At 43.0% G+C, this 22,268-nt stretch overlaps 1 protein-coding gene across 1 annotated transcript in view; it reads left to right on the forward strand.

Annotated features, from left to right (window-relative positions):
- Positions 1–16,764: 16,764 nt before the first annotated feature.
- Positions 16,765–22,268, forward strand: part of LOC311237992 (uncharacterized protein) — a gene marked incomplete at its 5' end in the record, with an annotated part of 36,978 nt that continues 31,474 nt past the window's right edge. Inside the window, 3 exons of the mRNA XM_084325963.1 lie at positions 16,765–16,828; positions 17,438–17,535; positions 17,671–17,824. Coding sequence (XP_084182089.1) covers positions 16,765–16,828; positions 17,438–17,535; positions 17,671–17,824 — 316 coding nt within the window. The remainder of the gene's footprint in view (positions 16,829–17,437; positions 17,536–17,670; positions 17,825–22,268) is intronic.

Below are 22,268 nucleotides of genomic sequence, written 5' to 3' on the forward strand. Positions count from 1 at the left end.
CAGCATGGTTTATATATAGCGTTATCGGAATATACGGAACGTTTTGATTATATTTAAAAGGCTTTGCCATAACGTTAAATGAAACCAGTGGAATTTCGAAGCTGTAAGCAGAATACAAGTCATAAGAACACCCACGATATAGTGTTCTTCCCCCTTCCTACTGTATAAGAGAGAATTAAAAACGCATTGCAACGAGAACAGAGGTTATTTGTTGAGTGTATGTGTATTAAGGCTGAGCCCGAACCCTGTTTTTAGGGTTCGATCGTTCGCCAGGGTTTATCGAACAAACGTTCGAACGTTCGTTTTTTTAAATTTTTTAATAACGTTTTTTTTTTAATAATTTTTTTTTTTTTATTGTATTATTATAGATCCTACGGAGGGCGGCATTGCATAGTCTATTGGTGAAAAACATGTTGTTTACAGTGGTGGCTGTTCATGTAAACATGTAATTAAACAAAGCACTCAGAAGAAAATAAACAAGCTACTGAATCAAAGTATGATAAACAATAGCCCTTGCAGTCACGTAAGGGGCTAGATAAACAAACTAACAAAGGCATTCGTTTTGTGGCATTAACGTTATATAGTTAGTGTTACACGTTCAATAACAGGTATTCACTCTTGGTCGACGGGGAGGGGAGCCGGGAGGAGAGGCGCACGCCTCGGCTCAACAGACCCGTCCACCGTCTACCTCGGAACGGCCGGGCTCCCAACACGCCTGCCGCCCGTCCGCCCTACCACCGTTCCGAGGTAGACTGTGGACGGGTCTGTCCACCGTGCGCCTTCTGTTGTTTCCAACGCAACCACCTCCCGCCATGAAGCTCGCGCTCCGTGGCCGGAAAAGGCTGGTATTCATTAATGATCCTTCTGCAGGTTCACCTACGGAAACCTTGTTACCGATTACTTCCTCGGCTGGGAGCTAACTACGGCTCCCCGGTAGCTACGGTAAGTCTGTTGAGGCTTCTCTCAAGCAGATCAATGGCGGCATTGCCTGAAGTAAACGCTTGCCGATTGGTGGTAACAGCAGAGGCGGGTGCAAGCGGTGTGACGTAATTGGCAGAATCGCCTGTCAATCAAAATAGAGCTCTGGTTGAGAAATAGTATCCCGCTGCAGCCCGGCAGACCATACTGGTTGAGCCGAGCGCCTCGCATTAACATCACCTCAACCCCGTGCGCATCCTTTATTTTTTTTTCACCGAACGTTCGAACCTATTAATTAAAGTCCGAATGTCAGCGTAACGAACGAACGTTCGAACGTTCGGGCTCAGCCTTAATGTGTATTACAAAACCCTTGCAATAAATGTGTCTTAAATGAATGAAAAGCATACATGCTCTGGATATTTACAGGTAGCATATATCGTGGTGGTGATATATGACTTGTATTCTGCGTACAGAATTTCACTTATTTAGTTTTACAATGTCAAAGCCTTTTAAATATAAATCAAAACTTTCCCGTATTTCTGCAATCTATGCGCAAAATAATAACGAGTTGAGTTCTAAGAAAGAACGTATTACATGCATGCAGGGGGCGAAATTGGAGCCCGCCAAGCGCCATTGGTGGTCAGTTTTTACGTTTGGCGAGTGCCAGTGAGAGGTCTGCCCGGCCCGCCGTGTGGCGGGTACCAAATAGTCATGTAAAAATAAAAAATGTGCAGTGTGTGTTGGTTTTACGACAGTCGCAGTTTTTGGCAACCCCGTCTCTCACGGCGCGTCATCTCGTTGGCTTGTTAACCAACGTGACATCCGCTACACGCTCTTCTTCTGCTCTGTAGGGAGCTCAGCTAACGTTACGCCCACCTAGCTAACGGCGAGTAGCCAACGTTAGCGAAATGTAATAACGTTAAATAACATTAATCACTGATACAGTATGTGGACCATATTAAAGGAGTAAGCCGGCCGGTAAAAAGACAACTCACCGCGGAAGAAGTGGCAGCGAGTGCGAGCCAGTGGCTCGCTCGTTAGCTCACGTTAGCAGGCGTTGTCTTAAGTAACGTTATATAGCGGGCTAGCAGTAGCTACAGATAGCTCCTGATATCAATGTCTTATAACATTGATTCAATGCGTATTCTAGCTGAGGGCATGCTGAATGTGATTTGACCAAAGCACAGTAACGTTATACCAATAGGGTCCAGCTGCAGCGCCGGAGAATCCTTACATGCTGAATGTAGAGTATAGGGCCAGCTGCAGCGCCGGAGAATCCTTGCTGGAGCTGGAGGCTACTCGAGTATACACACAGACAGTGGAGCTGTTTGCAGATAGCGAGCATTTTGACTTGTTGTGTGGTGGCGATGTCTCGCAGATAATACAACTACAAGTATGATTATATAATATATATATTTTATTAAAAAAAAAATTGGCTGGTAAGAAATATGCTTGGCGGGTAGATTCTTCCCATCTACCCGCCACTGGCCGGTGAGTCAAAGTTAATTTCGCCCCTGCATGCATGATGCTGGGTAGGCTGATAGAGTAAACTATGATATGAATATGATATGATAAGGTATACTGGTCCGTCCACGAGGATAGCAAGGAGTCGGATAGCCATTAAATGCCATTTGAGAATATAGGCTATTAATGCAAAGCGACGGCCTATAGCCTATACATATTATTTAATGTTTTCATAAAGATACAACAGCTAGATTAATGATCAAGTTAGTTTATTTTGCAGGGTTCGCAGGGCTGTGCCATGTGCTATTATATATGCGCAAGTTACTGTTGCATAATGTAGGCTATGGGCTGGCTGCTATTATATGTAATTCATATAGGCTACCTAATACCGACAACAAAATAGATTGTATCATATGCCTCTACAAATCATATTATACCCGGTAGCCTTTTCAAAGAGTCCTGGGGGAAAGACTGGTTTTCCTTTCAGCAGGAGCATGTGGTTTGGGGTGAGGGCCTCGAGGTCATTAGGGTCATCAGACACTTTTGTAAGGGATCTCTCGTTTACATTTACATTTACATTTAGTCATTTAGCTGACGCTTTTATCCAAAGCGACTTACAAGTTCTGTACGACAAGCCATCAGGAAGAGCACAACTCTATCAGCTGAGTAACAATGTTCATCAAAGTGTTGAGTGCTACAGTGTAGGTTAGTTTATTAGGACAAGTGCATGACAGTATGGTTAGTTAGGGTTAGATTTTTTTATTTTTTTTATTCAGATAATGGTTGAAGAAGTGCGTCTTTAGTCGACGGCGAAAGATTGGACGTGTTTCGGCTGTCCTAACTGGGGTGGGTAGTTCATTCCACCATTGTGGGGCAAGGACTGAGAATAGGCGACTTCTCTTTGATGACCCTCCCGGAGCTTGGATAGGAGTAGGTCTGAGGCGGCCAGAAGATGCAGAGCGTAGGGGTCTTGAGGGTGTGTAGTTAGAGACCATTGACCGGAGGTAGGCGGGAGCAGTTCCCTTTGCCGCACGGTATGCTAGGTCGAGGGCCTTGAAGCGGATTCGTGCAGCAATTTAGTATCGCCTCTACTTCACAAAACAGTGTCTGCAGGCCTTCATCATCCAACACCTGCTGTCCAAGAACAGAGGTCAGTAGACTCTTTACTGATGGAATGAGACGCTCCCAAACGCCTCCTTGGTGTGAGGCTGTTGGCGTATTAAAGCTCCACTTCATTCCATCCTGAATTAAGGCCAGGGCTCTACGCTAACCTTTTTCACTAGGGGCACAGGTGCTCCTAAATGAGAAAATTTAGGAGCACACAAAGAAATTTAGGAGCACCCAAAAATATTTAGGAGCACAGTGAAAATATGTCAAGTAACAGAGTTTTTTTTTTTTTTTTTTTTTTTTCAAAAAATAAATGTATATTTGTACTGTGCGTGCATGTGCAAACGGGAACGGGACACATCTGTGCAATAGCACATACCACCAAAGTCACTGGCCCACTGTGTGCGTGTGTGTGTATCATCTGCGTGTGCAAACGGGAATGGGACACAGACATTTGAACTATTAATTAAGTGATTAATGCCTACTATGGCAAAGTTGTAGCCAACAACTAGGCCTAATAAGAAAGGCAGTGACATTGAACAAAAAGGAGACACTGGCTTTACAACCAGGGCCATCAGTAGAGGGGGGAGCTAGTGTTGCTCTTTTAGAAAAATAATCCTTTCAGGGTTGCCTATTGAAATACTGTACACCTCCAGTACAGAAACATTGTTTATGAGTTTGCGTGTCAGGTAGACCATTGCAGGGCTCGAGACTAACGATGTCCCGTCGTCCCGGGGACGATCAAATATTGATTTGGGACGAACAGAAATCATTGCCGGGACACAAACGGGACGAAGAGGATTTTTTCTTTTTTTCACAGGAAATGTCAATTAGCCGAATGTCAGTGCGCGCACATTATTGCTGTCAAACGGTGCGTGTCTTAGTTGACAGAGAGATGGCAACATTATCATGTGGGGTTCACTGAAGTCTAAACGTTGCGTGATTTGCCGAATCCAACTATCTCCGCCGTCCCAACGCAGCGATACGCTAATCCAGCATCAAGCTCCCGCCCACCATTCTGATCAGCAAACCACAGGTCGCGCTGCAGCAGCCCCAAATTTATCTCGACATCGAAAAAGAAAGAGGTTAAAAAATGCCAGGAACTGGTGATACTTGCTGTGTGCGTGAACATAATCCCTTGGACATGAACTGACGGTACATTTTTATTGATATATCATTGGGATCCCCCTCCGAAATTGGTCAACACGTCACCATGCATTTTGGCCGGAGCTTTAAAAAAAGCACGGTGGACGCGCGGTGGACACCTTACGTCTGTGTTTATAATGAATGAATGGTAAAACGGATTATATTGAAACATAGTGCGAGCACTCACAACAACTATTCACACAATTTATAACAGCCCATATTTATTATAGTTGACAGTCGCACGAGACCACTATACAAGAACCGTGAAAATATCAGAATGTTATAAAAATAAAAATAAACGCTATACTGGCATCCTCTCAGTGAAGAGAGCACCGCAAATATGCTGCGCTATTTGAAGAGGATAAACACAGCAGAAGAAGATGGAGAACAGACACACACTGACCAACAGGGAACTGCATCCAACAATACAACCCCTGACTCTAACGTAAGGACACATTTAAATAACAGAAGTGTAATGTTATCCGCAACGCCCCAACCCTGGACACCTTCAAAACTGCTCTAAAAACACACCTTTTGACCAAGGCTTTTCCCCATCAGTTAGTTTAGATTAGATTAGGTCCATTATCCATTATCCCTAACCTTCCCTCATCCCCTTTTTCCCCCCTATTTCCCTAGCCCTATTTTTTGTCCTGATTGTGAAGCGACCTTGGGTTCTATAAAAGGCGCTATATAAATTTGATCTATTATTATTATTATTATTATTGGAACTGTATATTATCGACACGTTCTAGTTATAGCTGCTTATTATCTTTGTGCTTACAATAATCAAAAGGTACGGTACACAGTTGGTCTCACCCTCTGTGCCATTATCAGCACAAAATATGTCCCCATATGATCAAATTGACATTGATATATTATATATATAAAAAAAAATTGGGACGGTTTACATTCACTTTGGGACGGTTAAAACTGTATTTCGGGACGGTTCTGGGACGGTGGTGAAAAAAGTTAGTCTGGAGCCCTGCATTGATTGACAGTCGATTCTGCCAATTACGACGTCACACCGTTGCACTCTGGCCGTCCGGCGCTGCAGCTAGACCCTATTGCCACACCGCTTGCACTCTGGCCGTCCGGTGCCCACCTCTGCGGTTGATAACGCTAGCCAAGTTAGTTGTACACACATACACAGTGGGCCAGTTGTAGGGGTGTAACAATGCATCGCAATGCATCGCAATGCATCGATCCTACTTTGCAATATTTACAAAACATGACATTGTTTTCTAACTCTAGCCATGGGGAAATGTTTAGCCAATTCACGTTAAATTTGTATGTCTTCCCTCCGGCTCCAGTGGGTGTAGCTTCGACATTGGGTGCTACAGTGGGTGTAGCCTCGCTAGCTTGGCCAACTTCGCTAGCATGCTGGCTAGCGTCAGTATCTTGGTTAACGTTAACCATCACCTCTGTAACATGAGCTGCCTCGCCTGACTTATCATTCTCCGGTATCTTTCGCGCAAAATAAAAATGAATGGGCTTCGACATGGCTGTATTGTCTGACTCAGACAGTGACGCTGATCGTTACTTTCTGTTTCCAGTCGCGTGACCACAGGAAACTCTACTGTGATTGGAACGTTTATGCGGCTGTGAACTGTGGGACTTGTAGTTTTTTAACTATTCTCGCAGCGGATAAAAAAAAGGACGAATGACACCGGTTCCTGACAGGGAGCGAGCGAGCGAACTAGAGACGAAATCGCGCGCGACACTGTCCTGATATGAGGCGGCGCGTGTCCGAGTGTGTTACCTGGAAGCACACGTGGGGGGGGGGGGGGGGGGCAAAGCAGCCTGCGATTCTTGACCAATAAAAAGCGTTTAGGGGCGGGACTCGGCCTCGTAATCGCTCAACTAGAGACACAGCGAGCGAATATCTGAGGGGTGGATGACATCGCTGCTCAGTTCACTGTCGCTCGCGGCAGGTCAGGATAGTCTGATTGAAACGAATACATTTTAATCATTTTCGCAATCACGCTCGCTCGTGTCGCTCCCTGTCAGGAAGGGGTGTGACTATCCTGACCTGCCGCGAGCGACAGCGAACTGAGCGGCGATGTCGTCCCCCCATCAAATATTCGCTCGCTGTGTCTCTAGTTGAGCGATTACGCGGCCGAGTCCCGCCCCTAAACGCTTTTTGTTGGTCAAGAATTGCACGCTGCTTTCCCCCTGTGTGCTTCCAGGTAAACACACACACACACACTCGGACACGCGCCGCGTCATATCAGGACAGTGTCGCGCGCAATTTAATCTCCAGTTCGCTCGCTCGCTGCCTGTCAGGAACCGGTGGCTGTACTCTGCACTCGCCGGCCCCACTCGCACGCCGTGCGAGTACTTGATTTTGCAGGTTCGCACAAGTATATTTTTAGGGGCATATGCGAGCAATATGGTCGCACTGTAGAGCCCTGATTAAGGCATCCTGGATCTTTGCATTATTCAAAGCAGCAAGACTTTGCTTCAATTCTTTGTTTGCTCCAACAAAATGTGTGCCGTTATCAGATCTTAAATTTGACACAGGGCCTCTTCTGCATATGAATCTCCGCAAGGCATTAATGCAAGAGTCTGTGTCAAGTGAATGTGCCACCTCCAGGTGTATTGCACGGCTGGTCAGACAAGTGAAAATCACTCTATACCTTTTTAGAAGGCTTCTTCCTCTTTTCACTTCTATGGGCCCAAAATAATCAACTCCCACTTTAGTAAAAGGAGCCTTGTCTGGCACAACTCGCTCTTCAGGCAGGTCTGCCATTTTCTGTTCCCCAAGTTTTCCTCTGTGCTGTCTACACACCATGCACTCTGTAATAGTCTTCCTTGCAGCTGAATTGGCATTGATTATCCAATACCTCTGTCGAAGTCTGTACAACATGTGGTTCCTCCCAGCGTGTGCTAGTTGTTGATGGATATGACGTAAAATGAGCTGGGAGACATGCAGGTCTTTGGAAAGAATAACAGGGTGCTTGGTTTCTGATGGTAATGCAGACCTGTTCAAACGACCACCAACTCTGAGGATGTCGTCCTCCAGTATGGGCTCTAGCTTGTACAGTGGGCTGTCCTTGGAGACGATATCCAAGCCATGTTTGAGGGAGGCAATTTCACTCTTGAACCTGTGTTTCTGAACAAAACAAATTATTGCCTTTTCTGCTTCATCACAATCTTCTGGAGTCGAATGTTTTCCACAGAGTGTGGCTTTGCAGCTCTTACGTTTCTGTTCAACTGTACTTTTCACTCCAGCATCTTTGTCATCTTCGGTAGTTTTAAGTTCCTTTCTTTTTTGACTCTGAAGCAACAGAAGTCTTAAGTTCAAGGAACCAGGCAACAGACGTTTTAAGCTTCTTCCAAGATGAGAAGTAGTTGATGAGATGGCCTGTTGGATTTTCTGAATCCTTAACAATGGCATTCACTGCTGCTTCTCTTTTGACCTCCGGGTCATCAATGGGAATCACTTAATCCATTTCCAGTTTCGGCCACTCATTTTCAGGCAAATACAGGAAATCTGGGCCTTTAATCCTTTTTCCATGTGTGAGAAATTCTTCAGCTCTCAATCCACGTGATGCTTCATCAGCAGGATTGACCTTGGAGCCCACATACTTCCACTGGTCAACATCTGTAGCTTCTCTGATTACAGTGACTCTGTTAGCAACAAACGTATGAAAACATCTGGTTTCATTGGAGATGCATTTGATGACCGTCGTGCTATCGGTCCAAAACACTGACTTCTCCACTTGCCACTGTAGATCCCTTTGAAGCATGCCATCCATTCGGACAGCAAGGACTGCTGCTGTGAGTTCCAAACGAGGAATGGTGATGTGCTTCAGAGGTGCAACTCTGGCCTTTCCAGCAAGAAATGAAACATGCACCTTATCGCCTTTATCTTTATCTTTCAGTCTCAGGTACGACACTGTACCATAACCAGCTTCACTGGCATCAGCAAAATTAGGAATTTGTGCTGTCGCATATGTTTCAAAGTTCAGGGTTTTGATACAGCGTTCCACCTTGAATACACTCATCCTTTGGAGGTCGCTCAGCCAATCAGACCACTGTTTGGAGAAGGAGGGGGAAATGTGTTCATCCCACTTCAGATTTTGCCGGCAAAGCTCCTGCAACAGTAACTTGGCTGGCATTGTAAAAGGAGCCAAAAATCCTATAGGGTCATACAGAGAGCTGACCACCGACAAGATACCTCTCCTGGTTTGTGGGCGTGGTTGTAATTAAGTCCTAAAGCTGAACTGGTCGGACTCAACGCACCATTGCAGTCCAAGTGCTCTTTCCATAGGCAGGTGATCTGTGTCCAAATCCAGCTCTTTCATCTCTGCTGCTCTGATGTCACCTGGGATTGATGTCAAAACATAACGGCTGGTTGTCACCCATGTTTGGAGGCTGAATCCTCCCCAACTACAGAGCAGAGTAAAATCCTTTACAAGCTTAATTGCATCTCCCTCCGAGGATGTAGACTTCAGGCAGTCGTCTACATAAAAGTTGTGATTGACTGTTTTGATCACTTCAGGAGCGAAGTGAGTTGCATTGTCCTCTGCAGTTCGCCTCAAGGCGTAATTGGCACAACTGGGGGACGAAATGGTTCCAAACAAGTGTACCCTCATTCGATATACCCCTGGTTCCTGGTCAGTGTTGCCCTGAGGCCACCAAAGAAAGCGAAGAAAGTTCACATGTTTATCAGGCACCCGCCCGCACCTGATGAAACATGGCCTGGATGTCAGCCATGATTGCGACAGGCTCTTTCCTGAAGTGAATGAGGACCCCCATAAGAGTGTTGGTGAGATCGGGGCCCTGCAAGAGCTGACAGTTCAGAGATGTTCCTTTTTTAAATGAGGCTCCACAGTCATATACAACCCTCAGCTTTCCTTTGGTGGGGTGATGTACTCCATGGTGGGGAATGTACCACACTTTTCCCTCATCTTGTTCCAGCTGTTCAATGGGTACAACTTCAGCGTAACCTTGAACCAGCATGTCATTGATGGATGAGGTGAACTCCTCTTTAAACTTGATGTTCTTTTCAAATGTCCTCTTCAGGCCTTGAAGTCGCTGCTCTGCAACACAGCGGTAATTTGGCAAGACCGGTTCCTCTTCTCTGAAAGGTAAGTCAATGTAATAATGTCCATCTTTCAACTCTGTTGTTCTTCTCATTATCTTCATGAATTTAATGTCCTCCCTTGACATTTCCAATTGCCCCTCTGATGTTTTTTCATTAAAATCATGGTTGTATTGCTTCATGAGCAATTCTTCCAGATGGTCCACACATATTCGATTTGTTGTGACAACAGAGCAGCCAGTCTTAACTCTGCTGTTACTTCCACTCCTAAGTGGTCCATTGATGACCCAGCCGACCCTTGTTCTGACTGCATAATGGTCCTTCACCTTGGCTGTTGATCAGCTCCCATGGTTCCATTACTTTTGCTGCATCAGTTCCGATGAGCAAATCCACATCTGCATTAAAGTCGTGCAGCTTTATGTTACTCAAGTAAGGCCATTTTTCCACATCATCCTGTTGTGGAATGTTCACACGTGACACTGGCATACTAATAGCTCTTGGGGTTAAGACATTGGGCAATTCAATAAAATCCTCCTTATCCATGCCAGACACTTCCAAGTGAGACAATACATTGGCGCTCACAATTTTCTCTTGCCCGATTGTTCGTAATAGAATATTGGCTGGCTTGCCACTTAGCCCCAGTCTCTTTGCCAGGTTATGAGTGCAAAAAGTACCAGAACTCCCTGGATCCAAAAATGCATATGTCTGCACAACTCTGTCAGTCATTTGGCTTTTCACTTGAACTGCAACAATTGAAAACACAGCATTGTCCTCATCCCCGGCCCCTATATGGCCACATGTGAGACTGACCAGATGTTACACTTGGATGGCTCACAGGTTCTTGTGCTTCATTAAAAGGTGTACTTATACCCTTCTGCTCAATATGAAGGACTGATGGATGCTTTTGCTGACACACACTGCAATCCAATTGACTCCTGCAGTCTTTGCTTATGTGTCCCACTTTCAAGCAACCAAAACAAATTCCCTGCTCCTTTATGAAATGTATTTTGTCCTTTTGTATCTTTAACTTAAACCAGGGGTCTCAAACTCAATTTACCTGGGGGCCGCTGGAGGTAGAGTCTGGGTGAGGCTGGGCCGCATCAAATATTCCACAAAAAAAGGGTTTCAAGTATTCAAAAAAAAAGTACAACTGATCCAATCTTCTCAATTTTTAGCAATAACATTTCAGAACATGAATGGTTCTTCAGGCTTCTCAGTGGTGTCAGTGGACTCATCCACAGCTATGGAAATGCACTGTGCATTTTTTTTATTCTATCGCAAAGCTGTGAGAACACTATCTTTTTATTAATATGGTTTTATTATTATCCTAAAGTAAGTTAATGTAGATGACTCAAAAGTGTAATTGCCTGTATTATAAAAAAAATAGGTAAAAACCATATTATGCGTTTTCATCAATAAATAAATGCCCCAAATTTTTTTATAGATTGGGGGCCCCACATTTTTTTTTATAGATTGGGGGCCCACAAATTGATTCTTTCATGGGGCCCAGAATCTCCAGCTACGCCCCTGGCTGGGACTCAGGCTGAACGCATATTTTCCCGTCCATTCACCTTTGAATTGCAGTCGACTTTTCTTTTACTGATCATCTTTGAAAATGCCATATTTTTCTGCTGGCTGCCTGCTGGCGAAAATAGGCTAATAGCTACATTTATCTCACATAGGGGTGGGAATCACCAGTTTAATCACGATACGATACGATATCGATTCTTTGGACAACGATACGATATTATCCGATATCACAGTCTGCCACGATACGATATGATACGATTCGATTCAGGTGCCTGCGATCGATATGAGACGATATTATGTGCCCATTTAATACAATCAGTAACATTTAAATCAACAAAAAAAAAGGCAATGGAAATATCATGAAATTTTTATTTTTGAGCTCTTCCAGACATTTAAATGAAAAACAATCTATTGTTTTTAATACAAATAGACCTCCTGTTCACTGTTTTTGGTTCATTTTTCTTTTTTTTCTCTCGATATTAATATCCTATTCACTGTCACAGAGCTGTATTTTGGCTGGAAAAGCATATTGGGAGTCCCAAGGTGCAGTACCGGCCAGATCCTGTTAGTGGGGCTATCCCCGAGAATGCACCCTCCCAGTCCCCACTTCTCTCTGCCTATGGCGCTGGGTTAGCTTGTTAGCTCACGCTAAAGTAACGTTATCTTCGATCTTTAACGCGACGTGGGCATAATGGAGTGACGAGGATTGCAAAGCAGGTTAGATGCATTGGACCCGTTGTGGAATAAAACAGCAGGGACATGTTTTGGGTCACAGAATAGGCACACTAGTGACGCTCTAGAGACGCTACTGCTGTTGATGTTAACGGAGTTTGAGTTTCACAACACTGGGCGCGGGGCGATGACGTCGCCGTCGCCGGATTTTCAAAATAAGAGTATCGCAATATGAATCGATCTTTTTACGTGGCATCGATCCTATTTGATTATTGATAATAGATCGATATATCGATCTGGATCGATGTATTGTCCCACCCATCTCACAGAGATAAAACTGGGAGCGAGTTTACTGTAGATGCGCTTTCAACTCTGCTCCGACTTGAACTGAAAGAGAGAGACGACATGCAGTCCGTGAAGACCCGCCCTACTCCCCTACTCTGCCTCTGATTCGCAGACTGTGGGTGAGGGGGAAAAACGCTGACGGGACGCGTATGTGATTGGACCAGACCCGTACACACAGACAGACAGTGGCAGTGCTGCCGGACATGCAGAGCATGAGAGCACTGCTCGCAGAGGAGAGAGATAGCGAGGATGCATTTGCTTCCACTTTACTTGATATCACTCCGGAATCACGTTTCAACCAAGTCACTAACATAACGTTGCTGACATGAGCCTGCGCTATGGTAGCCTACAAGTGATCAAATAAATAAAACGTCCAACTCTCGCGCAACGACTCGGCAAACAGTTGCGCGCGGGCCGCATTAACACTAAACATTGATGTCCAGTAGGGGGCCGCAAAATATCATCCCGCGGGCCGCAATTGGGCCGCGAGTTTGAGACCCCTGACTTAAACTGTGAGCATTTTTCAAGTGAGTGGCTTGTTTGTTGGCAGAATAAACAGCATTTGATGTGACTTTGGGCAGAGAAGAACTTGATCTTATTATCCATGTACCTTTTGTTGTTTCGTTCTTTCATTGCAGTGACACTGGTGGCAAAGGTGCCCTGTTTCCTCTGCCTTGGTTGAGTTTGTTGCGGCTGGTACATTTTGAATCCTGAATATTTCCAAACAGTGGATCAGAGGCAATTCTAACTTGTTTTTCAACGAAGTTCACAAGGTCAATAAATAGTGCTCTGCAACCACGTTGCTCCTCCAAATCACATGCAACGTTCCTCCATTTCTCCCTCAGCTTATAAGGAAGCTTCATCACAATGTTCCTGAGGTTTGATGGCATGTCCAACTCATTCATTTGCGTGATTCTCTGTTAAATTAGAACATTCTCGCAAGAACAGAGAAAATGATTGTAGTGATTTTACATCTTCATCTTTAACACTTTGGTTGCCAGCGTGGCGTGCACTATTTATCGTTGAATGCCACCACCCACTTCAATAATAGCGTTCTAAACGCATATATATCTTAAATTATGGCTATGTGTCTAATCTGCCCGTCGCTTATCAATGACTTGTTTGCAGTCAACATTGTCGAAACGGATTATCTTTTAATTGGTTCATTTCCGTTTTATAGCATTTTGAAAAGCCCTCGTTTTCAAGTTTCAGGAAAATATATAGATTCCGTGAAACGGCATTTACTGGAATATTCTGGAATACACAAAACGTTGAAATTTTTCGGCCTATTTATGAATAGTTTTCAAATAAACTCTAGATTATCGATAGTATATGTGTACTTATGCACGCTAGAGAAGCGAGCTGAAAAATATATTATTTCCTGATCAGCACACACACACACACACATGGGGCAAACGCTGATATATAGGTGAAAACAGATCTGATTACCCCAAGACTGGTAAAATAAATTGCTTACCTCAGATCAGATGCTCTCCAAAAAGATTATTCCAATTCCTGATCGCCATTCCAAATATCGATTGCGTTTATTGATTCAGCGCTGGGTACTGTAAATATGTATTCCACATTGTTTTGCGGCTCGCCAATCACTTCGGTCTCTTCAGATGGCTTGATGGAAAAGTAAAATGAGGAAACTGGACCCCCCCAAATCGCTAATAAAAAAAATACGACAAACAAACGCTATATAGCGTTGCTGGCATTCAACTGGCGGCATGAACTAACGACAAAAAACGTCCGTGGCACTCAAGTGTTAACCAGCTATCAATTTTGTCCATATAAGCAGAAGCAATTTTGTATTAATTTCCAAAATGTTCAGCAAGCAGGGATTTAGCGCTTTTATATCCCTGAACAGAGGGTAGATGCCGACAGCTTTTCACCAGGTCTCTTGGTTGTCCCCTGGTGTACTGCTCTAAGAAGTGTAAACAATCACTTGCATTGTCAGTTTTAACCTCAATACAATTTTCAAAGGATCTGACGAAGGAATGATACTGAAGAGGATCACCATCAAATATGGGTATATTTCTCACTGGTAGGGAAGATGCAACATTTTGCTGTACCAACATTGTACTGTAGTGATGTCAGTTTGGCGTTGCATGATATTCACTGTCATTTTGGGTGTCATTATTGCGTGCCATATTCAGGGAGGATGCTCGTCCTGTCTGTTGAGCATCATGGACCACTTGTGTTGGTGCTCGAGTGTATAGTGGTCTGAGGTCCGTCTGTAATACTGCCATTTGTTTAGGCCTGACTGTGTCTGTGATGCGTCTTTAAACCCGATGGTCCGTGATGGTTCTTTGGGCCTTACAGTGACCACCTTCGCCTCAGGATGAAATTCATTTAGCATGTTATTTCCCTGTGGGACAAATTGACCAGCTTGAGGATTGAGTTGGTTTGTCCTTCTTTGAGCTATATTCCTGTCCAGATACGAGTTCATTCCATCCGATCTTTTAGTTACATTTTAATTGGTTTCCAGCACATTGATTTTTGCATTGGCTGCAGCTAGGTCAGTTTCCAGAGCAAACTGTTCATTTTCCTTTCTTAGTTCCTCCTGCTTTTCTTCCAACTCATGTTTCCTTTTTAAAGCTTTCATCCGCTCCACTAGTGATGCTTTGTCAGCCTCTGCCTTTAGCCTGGTAGACGCGGTGGATGATGTCTTTGATACACTGGAGTGTTTTTTGTTGCTTTTCATTTGTACATGAAATGTTAGAGGCACTGTCCTCCGGATTGATATCATCATCATTTGTTTCAACAACACCATTAGTTTCATTGTCAATATTTGCATTTGATTCCACATGAGGGTGCCCAGCAGCAGACAACCAACCCTTTACATCCTCTGTGAAATGACAAAATGTCATCATTGTTGCATTGAAATATGTATTTAGCCTTTTAACCTCTTCCTCAGTCAAATCCATATTTATGAAAGCCTCATGCATGTCCTTAGCGTCCTCATAAAACTTGATGAAGTTACACAAATGAGCTTGCACATAGTTCACATTGTCAGCAGATTTCAGCAAGGCACGTATTGGTTCAATGTATTTCTTGGCCCGTTTGATTTTTGCAGACCTCTTTTCTTGGCATGTTTGCATGTAAAACGCCAACCCTTTTGCGGTAAACTTGATGCCCCGTTTTACAGAGGGCTCGGGCGGAGCAACATTCTCCACACTTGCAACGTTTGAACCAACCACAGGCGTTGTCTCATTTGTCCCAACCAGCTGCTCCATATTGTCTGATTGGTTCACACAGCCAACTTCACATCGGAGATTTATGAATGAATGTCTTTACAATGAAGTCCAACAACTCCCAATATTCATCAACATCATTTAGCGAGACAATAATTCAGTCACTCTAATAAGTTTGCCTTTTTCCAATAAAGCTGACTGATTATTCTTCACATACCAATGAGGCTGTTTTGTTCGAGTGCGACGTCCATTAGACCGTGTGGTCCTCCGTTCTCCGATCGTGTCTTTAACAGGTTGATCCTGAAGGCAATTCAAGCTTCACAAAAGTCACTGATCATCGTCTTCGATTTCCAGACCAAACGCTGGAGCGCCGGCATCCATGTGATCTGAATGATCCTCCGTTTGAGCGTGGTGTTTCCATGTCCAAACGTCCAACGGCTAAAATCCAAAACAACAATAAAAGTGTCCGCTTCAATGAGGACAGTGTTTTACTTTATGTAGTGGCTATTTGTCAACAACGACTAATAAAAACGAAAAGCCACTGAAGCACCAGGGCAGCGAATCTTACGCAGATCAGGAAGTCCATTGTCCAGGCGGCATTTGACAGTTTCGTGGCATTTATTGTAAATTAATCAAAGAATACAGAAAAAAGATGTTTGAAACTATATGACTATATGAAACTATATGATCTCCTGACGCTGGTAAAAAAACAGATACCTTCCCTGGTGCCCACTGTGCTGTTGTCCTCTAATTACACCCAGCTGTGCTTCCCAATTGCCCAAAACCCCTTCAAAGTAAAAGCATTTAGCTGCAACTCGTAACAACTTAAATAATATGGCTGTAAACAAATTAATTCAAATAAATATATTAAATAAATGTGAAAATAGTAAGTAAGTAAGTAAGTAATAGTCAATAGCTCCCACAGTTAGGGTTAAAAATAAACAGCACAAACTGACTACTTCCGGGTTTTACAGGAAACAACACAGAGTACAAGCCCAGTTGCCCCGCCCACGCACAGTCACACAGAGTACAAGCCCAGATGCCCCGCCCAGACGTTGGGCTTGCGGCTCTGCAGATATACCCTACTCTCTGAAGCTGCCGTCCTTGTTATGTGGAACACATTGGCAGCACTGGGTAGATAGGAACTGGCCCGTCTAGCTTTTCAATCTCTTTGCTATAATGTCAAATGAGGGGAAAAACTGGAATTATCCTTTAGGTAAACATATGGAAGTATTTGATATTGTTGTGGAATAGGCTAATTTGACCAGATATTAGTCACTGAGGCGGACAACAGAGTCTTTGATTAAGGAATAGAGTTTACTGACAGAATGCAGCAACATGGATACCTGGTTACAGCAACGTGGAGATACCTGGGTTACAGGCCCTAGATCTCTGAAGAACGGTGAGCTAACAAAGTATTTATACAGGAGAGTAGAAAAAACAAGTGGAGCATTCACATACATAATATGAATTGTAGATATGCGAGTGTACAGAGATATCTGTATAATGATGTACTTATGAGACAGCTTTGTGTGTGCATGTGTGTAGAGAGAGAGCGAGGGGGGTAGTGTGTACCTAGTGAAGGCTATGTGTACGCAATTGTGTGTGATGGCAAGAGAGAAGGAGAGGGACAAATGGTGTGTTTGGCCATGTGTGTTAGAAAGAGAGAGAAAGAAAGCATTGTGTAAATCTCCACAAAATGCAAGTTTTAACATGATATATAAACTTGCCTCATTTGAAGTTTTATTTATTTATTATAATTTGCTTTTGTATATTTTTCATCAAAGCAACTACATTGTCTTTCATGAATGTACATTAGACCGCTGCTCTCAGGCACTGAGGACTGGGCTTTTCTGATAGTAAGGATTACACTTTATTTTATTTTATTTGTATGGAGGCTGCCCAGGAATTGATCTATGCAGGAAAACCCTGGACCACTGGAGTATGAATATATGTAGTTAATAATCCTGGCACAATATAAATACTTAGTGTCTGTCTTCCTCTGTCCCAGATCCACCCAGCAACCTACTGATGATTAAAAAGGAAGAGGCTCAGTACCCGCTAGACCCACCCAAGGAGGAGCCCACAGACAATCAGGATATTTCCACTGTGCTGAAGGAGGAGCCCACAGACCATCAGGATATTTCCACTGTGCTGAAGGAGGAGCCCACAGACCATCAGGATATTTCCACTGTGCTGAAGGAGGAGCCCACAGACCATCAGGATATTTCCACTGTGCTGAAGGAGGAGCCCACAGACTATCAGGATATTTCCACTGTGCTGAAGGAGGAGCCCACAGACCATCAGGATATTTCCACTGTGCTGAAGGAGGAGCCCACAGACCATCAGGATATTTCCACTGTGCTGAAGGAGGAGCCCACAGACCATCAGGATATCAGTATGTTACTTTCTCTTTCATATCTTTATTTTCTCTCGTTCTCCTTCCTTTGCTCCAGTATATTTGTATATAACCTTCTCTCCTATAATCTTTTTTGTATCAAACTGTGTTCTCATGCAACAACTTAGCATGCTTACTTTATTAAAAAGAATTTCCGCTGTACCCGCTGTGAGACAATGTAGGTTTATTGATTTAAATTACTCTACTGACGACATTGCTTTAAGAAAAACAACAATGAATTATATTATCCAGAAAAAGTGGAAAATACATATTTGTTGCAGCTTTTATTTAGAAAGATTCTGACCGGAACTCTTTTTGTTGTTGCTAGCTTCGTTACATTTCGTTCTTGCCTCACGTTCTGCTCTGCTGGGACACAGGAGCGGAGCAGGACGCGGAGAGCCCGACAAATGTACCCGCTGAGGTCCCCTTTACAACCATCGGAGCACTGGGGAGAGTCCGGGCCCCCCCACCCTTCCTAGTGAGGGGTTGTCGGGGGGACAGGACACCGACTGTGCGAAAAAAGGTGACGGCACCCAAAAAATGCACAAGGCGAGTAGACCGCGGGAAAAAAGGACCTGCGTCTACCCCACCGCGCGTCCCACTCGCTACAAGGGAAACGTACGCAAGCATAAGCTCGTGTTACCGCTCCCACACCTCGTGCGGTCGGCGTTGTTGAACCCCGACTCTGCCCGCGAGGCGTCTCGTGGGGTCAGGGTTCCGAACCCTGACTCCGCCAGCGAAGCCTTAGCAGTGAGCCGCGGAGGAGGTCCCAGCCCCATATGGCTTCCGGTAACATTTAGAATTGATATCAAGGTCCTCCTCCTTATATACAAAGCACTAAATGGAACAGGACCAAGCTACATTGCAAATTCTGTAGTCAACTATGTGCCTCCTAGAACATTGCGATCATCTACTACTGGTCTATTGAAGGTTCCAAGCCACAGTCTAAGGCAGGGGTCAGCAACCTTTTTAACATGGAGTGCCTGTTTGAAATATAGTTGTAACTAGTGTGCCTCAACAATATTCCATGCATCGTAATTTTTTTTTCTCATAATCAGGTCTTTTTAATGATAATTTTTACATTATTACATCATTATTGTTATTGTTATTATTAACAATATTATTATGATGGTTGTATCAACCCCAAATCTGAGTTGGGGGGGGGGGGGGGGGGGGGGGGAATGCAATGCAGACGACCATTTCACTCACATTTGCCCATTCATTTTTGGACACATCATAGCTCCACCTACAGGCCTAATGGAGAACACCAGGATAACACCAGGATGTGAATGGAGGGTGAATGTGAGGTATATCGTGTAAATAAGTTTTGATTGATCGCAATACTACACTGTAAAGAAAATAATAATAATAAGTTACCAGAACTTAAAAATATTTAGTTCAGTTACTGTGCATTAAGGTTTTCAGTTTTCAATCCATAATAAGTTTACAGAAAAATAAGTACACAACCACATTATTTCAACCAAATATGTGTACTATGTTTATTGTCATTAAGAACACAAGTTGACTTGGTAATACTCACATTTTGAGTAAAAAAAAATTGCTTTTAACATGTGCAATGTTCAATGAAATAGAAAAATAAATAATAAAATGTGTTGATTAATCCCACTGGTCACAATGGTGACCGTAATAATGTTTTTGTTATAAGGCTCTGCCAATGTTACTGAATGATGTAGCAATGTATTTCCAGCTAAATTAAAATAATAAACAAATAAAGGGTCTCAATTAAATATGTGGTAGTAAAAAGAACCTGTGGGAGGATTTCAACAAGATAAATGCGACAAGAGTGCAAAATATTTCAGTATAATATTTCAAAGCAATTTTATTTAAAATTTTTTTTATACTGCTTCCCCCTGTGCCTATGAAAATGCCCCTGCGTGAGGAGCAAGTGACTGTGGATTCACTCTGTGCAGCACAGTCACGAAAGGGGCTAGTATGGACCCTGATGTAAACAAGACAAACGTCTTTCTCTGGTCTGCATCCCCTTAACAATTGTGTGTATTGAGCCGTACTGTATTGTACCCATTCTGCAATCTGTTAAATAAAGTTTTCATTAATTCATTCATTCAACCGCCCCGCTCACTGGGGCTATTGATAGCGTCAATTAATTGTTGTTGTTGTTGTTGGTACTGCCGCTGCGGATGTGAACGGGGCCGGAGGGGCTTTGGGAGGATGGGAAAGTTATTATTATTATTATAATAGTAATTGGCTATCATACGTGCCTAGCTAGCGTTAGCTAAAAGAGCCCTCGCAGTGAAGTTATTATTATTATAGCTATCATACTGCAATATAAACTGAGTTTTATAGTGAAAAGAGCAGCTTTATTTTGGTCAAGATTGAAGGCTCTATATTGCAGGAAATTGCACATACAGGTGTTCATTAAATGTAAAAAAATCTGCCACCCCTTCCAAAAAAAAAAAATAAAAAAAAAACTTGCACCCCCACTTTCAACTATAACTAGGCGGCCATGCTGGTCCATACATGCGAAGAGTTCAAGATTTATGAACAGCTTTTTCCCCCAAGCAGTCAGACTGTTAAACTCTTGACTGTCCCCTCACGTGCACCATGCACTTACCTGGACTTGATAACCACTATGTTACCGCTCATAATGCACTTTATTATTTAAAATATTCTGTTATATGTACAGTGTTATGTGTTACATGTATGTATATATTGTACTACGGTCTGTGGGAGCTCCCCTGACATTTCGTTGTATACTTGTGTGCAATGACAATTAACAGTCTATTCTATGATCTGTCATGTATCTTGTATCTTGCAGTTAGGGCTCTGCGATTAATCGGTATTAGGCCTGCCGCGATAAGCAATAAATCGATTAATTGCCGCGATAATTAAAATGAATGCAATGATTTTGACGGGCGCGATTAATTGCTACTGTATTTGCGCGTTTGTTTGAGGCGGAACCAGTGCCCCTTCTCAGTCACTGTCCGTGTTGGGAGGCGGGCCGCTGGCTTTACTACAGAGCACAGCACAGGATGAATTAATGAATGAAAACTTTATTTAACAGATTGCAGAATGGGTACAATACAGTACGGCTGCTCCGTGGGGCTAACGTTACCCCTCATTGTGTCTATTCTACTAGCATTAACGTTACTCATACAAACAATCAATAGCGAGTTATATTGATCACGCTATGTACGATAGCCATGCTAAAACGCTAGCACAACATTAGCACCTAACCTAACAACAAGCCTTAACAAGTCAGCGATCTTTGCGAGAGACTAAACTCTCCGCTCGGTGGCAAATTGTGTTGATGTCGGTTTTGTTTAATCAATAAATGAGGCAGAATACACAGTGACTGTATCCTTTGTTTATTGCACTTGTGCCTGCTGCAAACATAATGATTATGAAATCCTATGCGGCGTTCTGTTTTGGTTCAGACTCCCTCAGACTATCCAACGAGCGACGCGTCTCTATTCTGACCAATCAGTGGTCTGCAGTGTTTCACGTGACTTTTCTGGTACCACTTCTACCAATAAGATGCATGCATCTCACTCGCTTGGAACCACGACAGAGCAGGGACTAAAAAAGTACCTGATAATTACAACAATACTTCCGGTCCGGTCGGTGGGCTTCAAAATAAAAGTCTAAAACACCGGAAAAGACGGAGCGGTGGGCTTCAAAATAAAAGTTTTGGGAAATAAATTTCTCAAAAAAAAATTATCTAACCGGTCGCAATAATATCGCTTATCGCGATATTTTCGGTGGCAATTAATCGCCCAGCAAAATGTGTTATCGTGGCAGGCCTAATCGGTATTATCGATTAATTCAAATGAATGATTTAGGATGATTTTGAAAAATTTAAATTGATTTTCAAAAAAATATATATATATATATTTTTTAAGAGTCGCCTTTTATTTTACAAAAGGTGATGTTTGGTGAAAGTTCGATTTGCACTTTATTAATCCCAATAGGGAAATTCATTCTTGTTTGATGATCAAGAGGCACCTTTTATTTGTTTTAAGTGAAGTATGGTGAAAAAGCTAGTTATTGCACTATTAATCCCAATAGGGACATTCATCTTTGTTTGATCAAGAGTAACCTTTTATATATATATAAAATATATTATATATATTATACAATTTCTTTTAAGTGAAGATTGGTGAAAGTTAGGTTTGCACTTCAATCCCAATAGGGACATTCCTCTTGGTTTGATACTTTTTTGTGTCAAATAAAAACATTTTTTTTTGTTTTTTTTTTAGCTCAAGAGAAAAAAATCGATGAAAATCGTAAATCGGATTAAAAAAAAAAAGCCATATCGCCCAGCCCTACTTGCAGTAGGGCTGGGCGATATGACGATATTATATAAATATCGGGTACAGTTCATTAACGATACACTTTTTTAACGTATTGTGGATATCGTGATGTTTTGCCCAAGAGGATTGTGTCGCGTCAATCTGGTCCACAC

Source organism: Notolepis coatsorum (genome assembly GCF_963971535.1).
Source record: "Notolepis coatsorum genome assembly, chromosome: 12".
NCBI lineage: Eukaryota > Metazoa > Chordata > Actinopteri > Aulopiformes > Paralepididae > Notolepis > Notolepis coatsorum.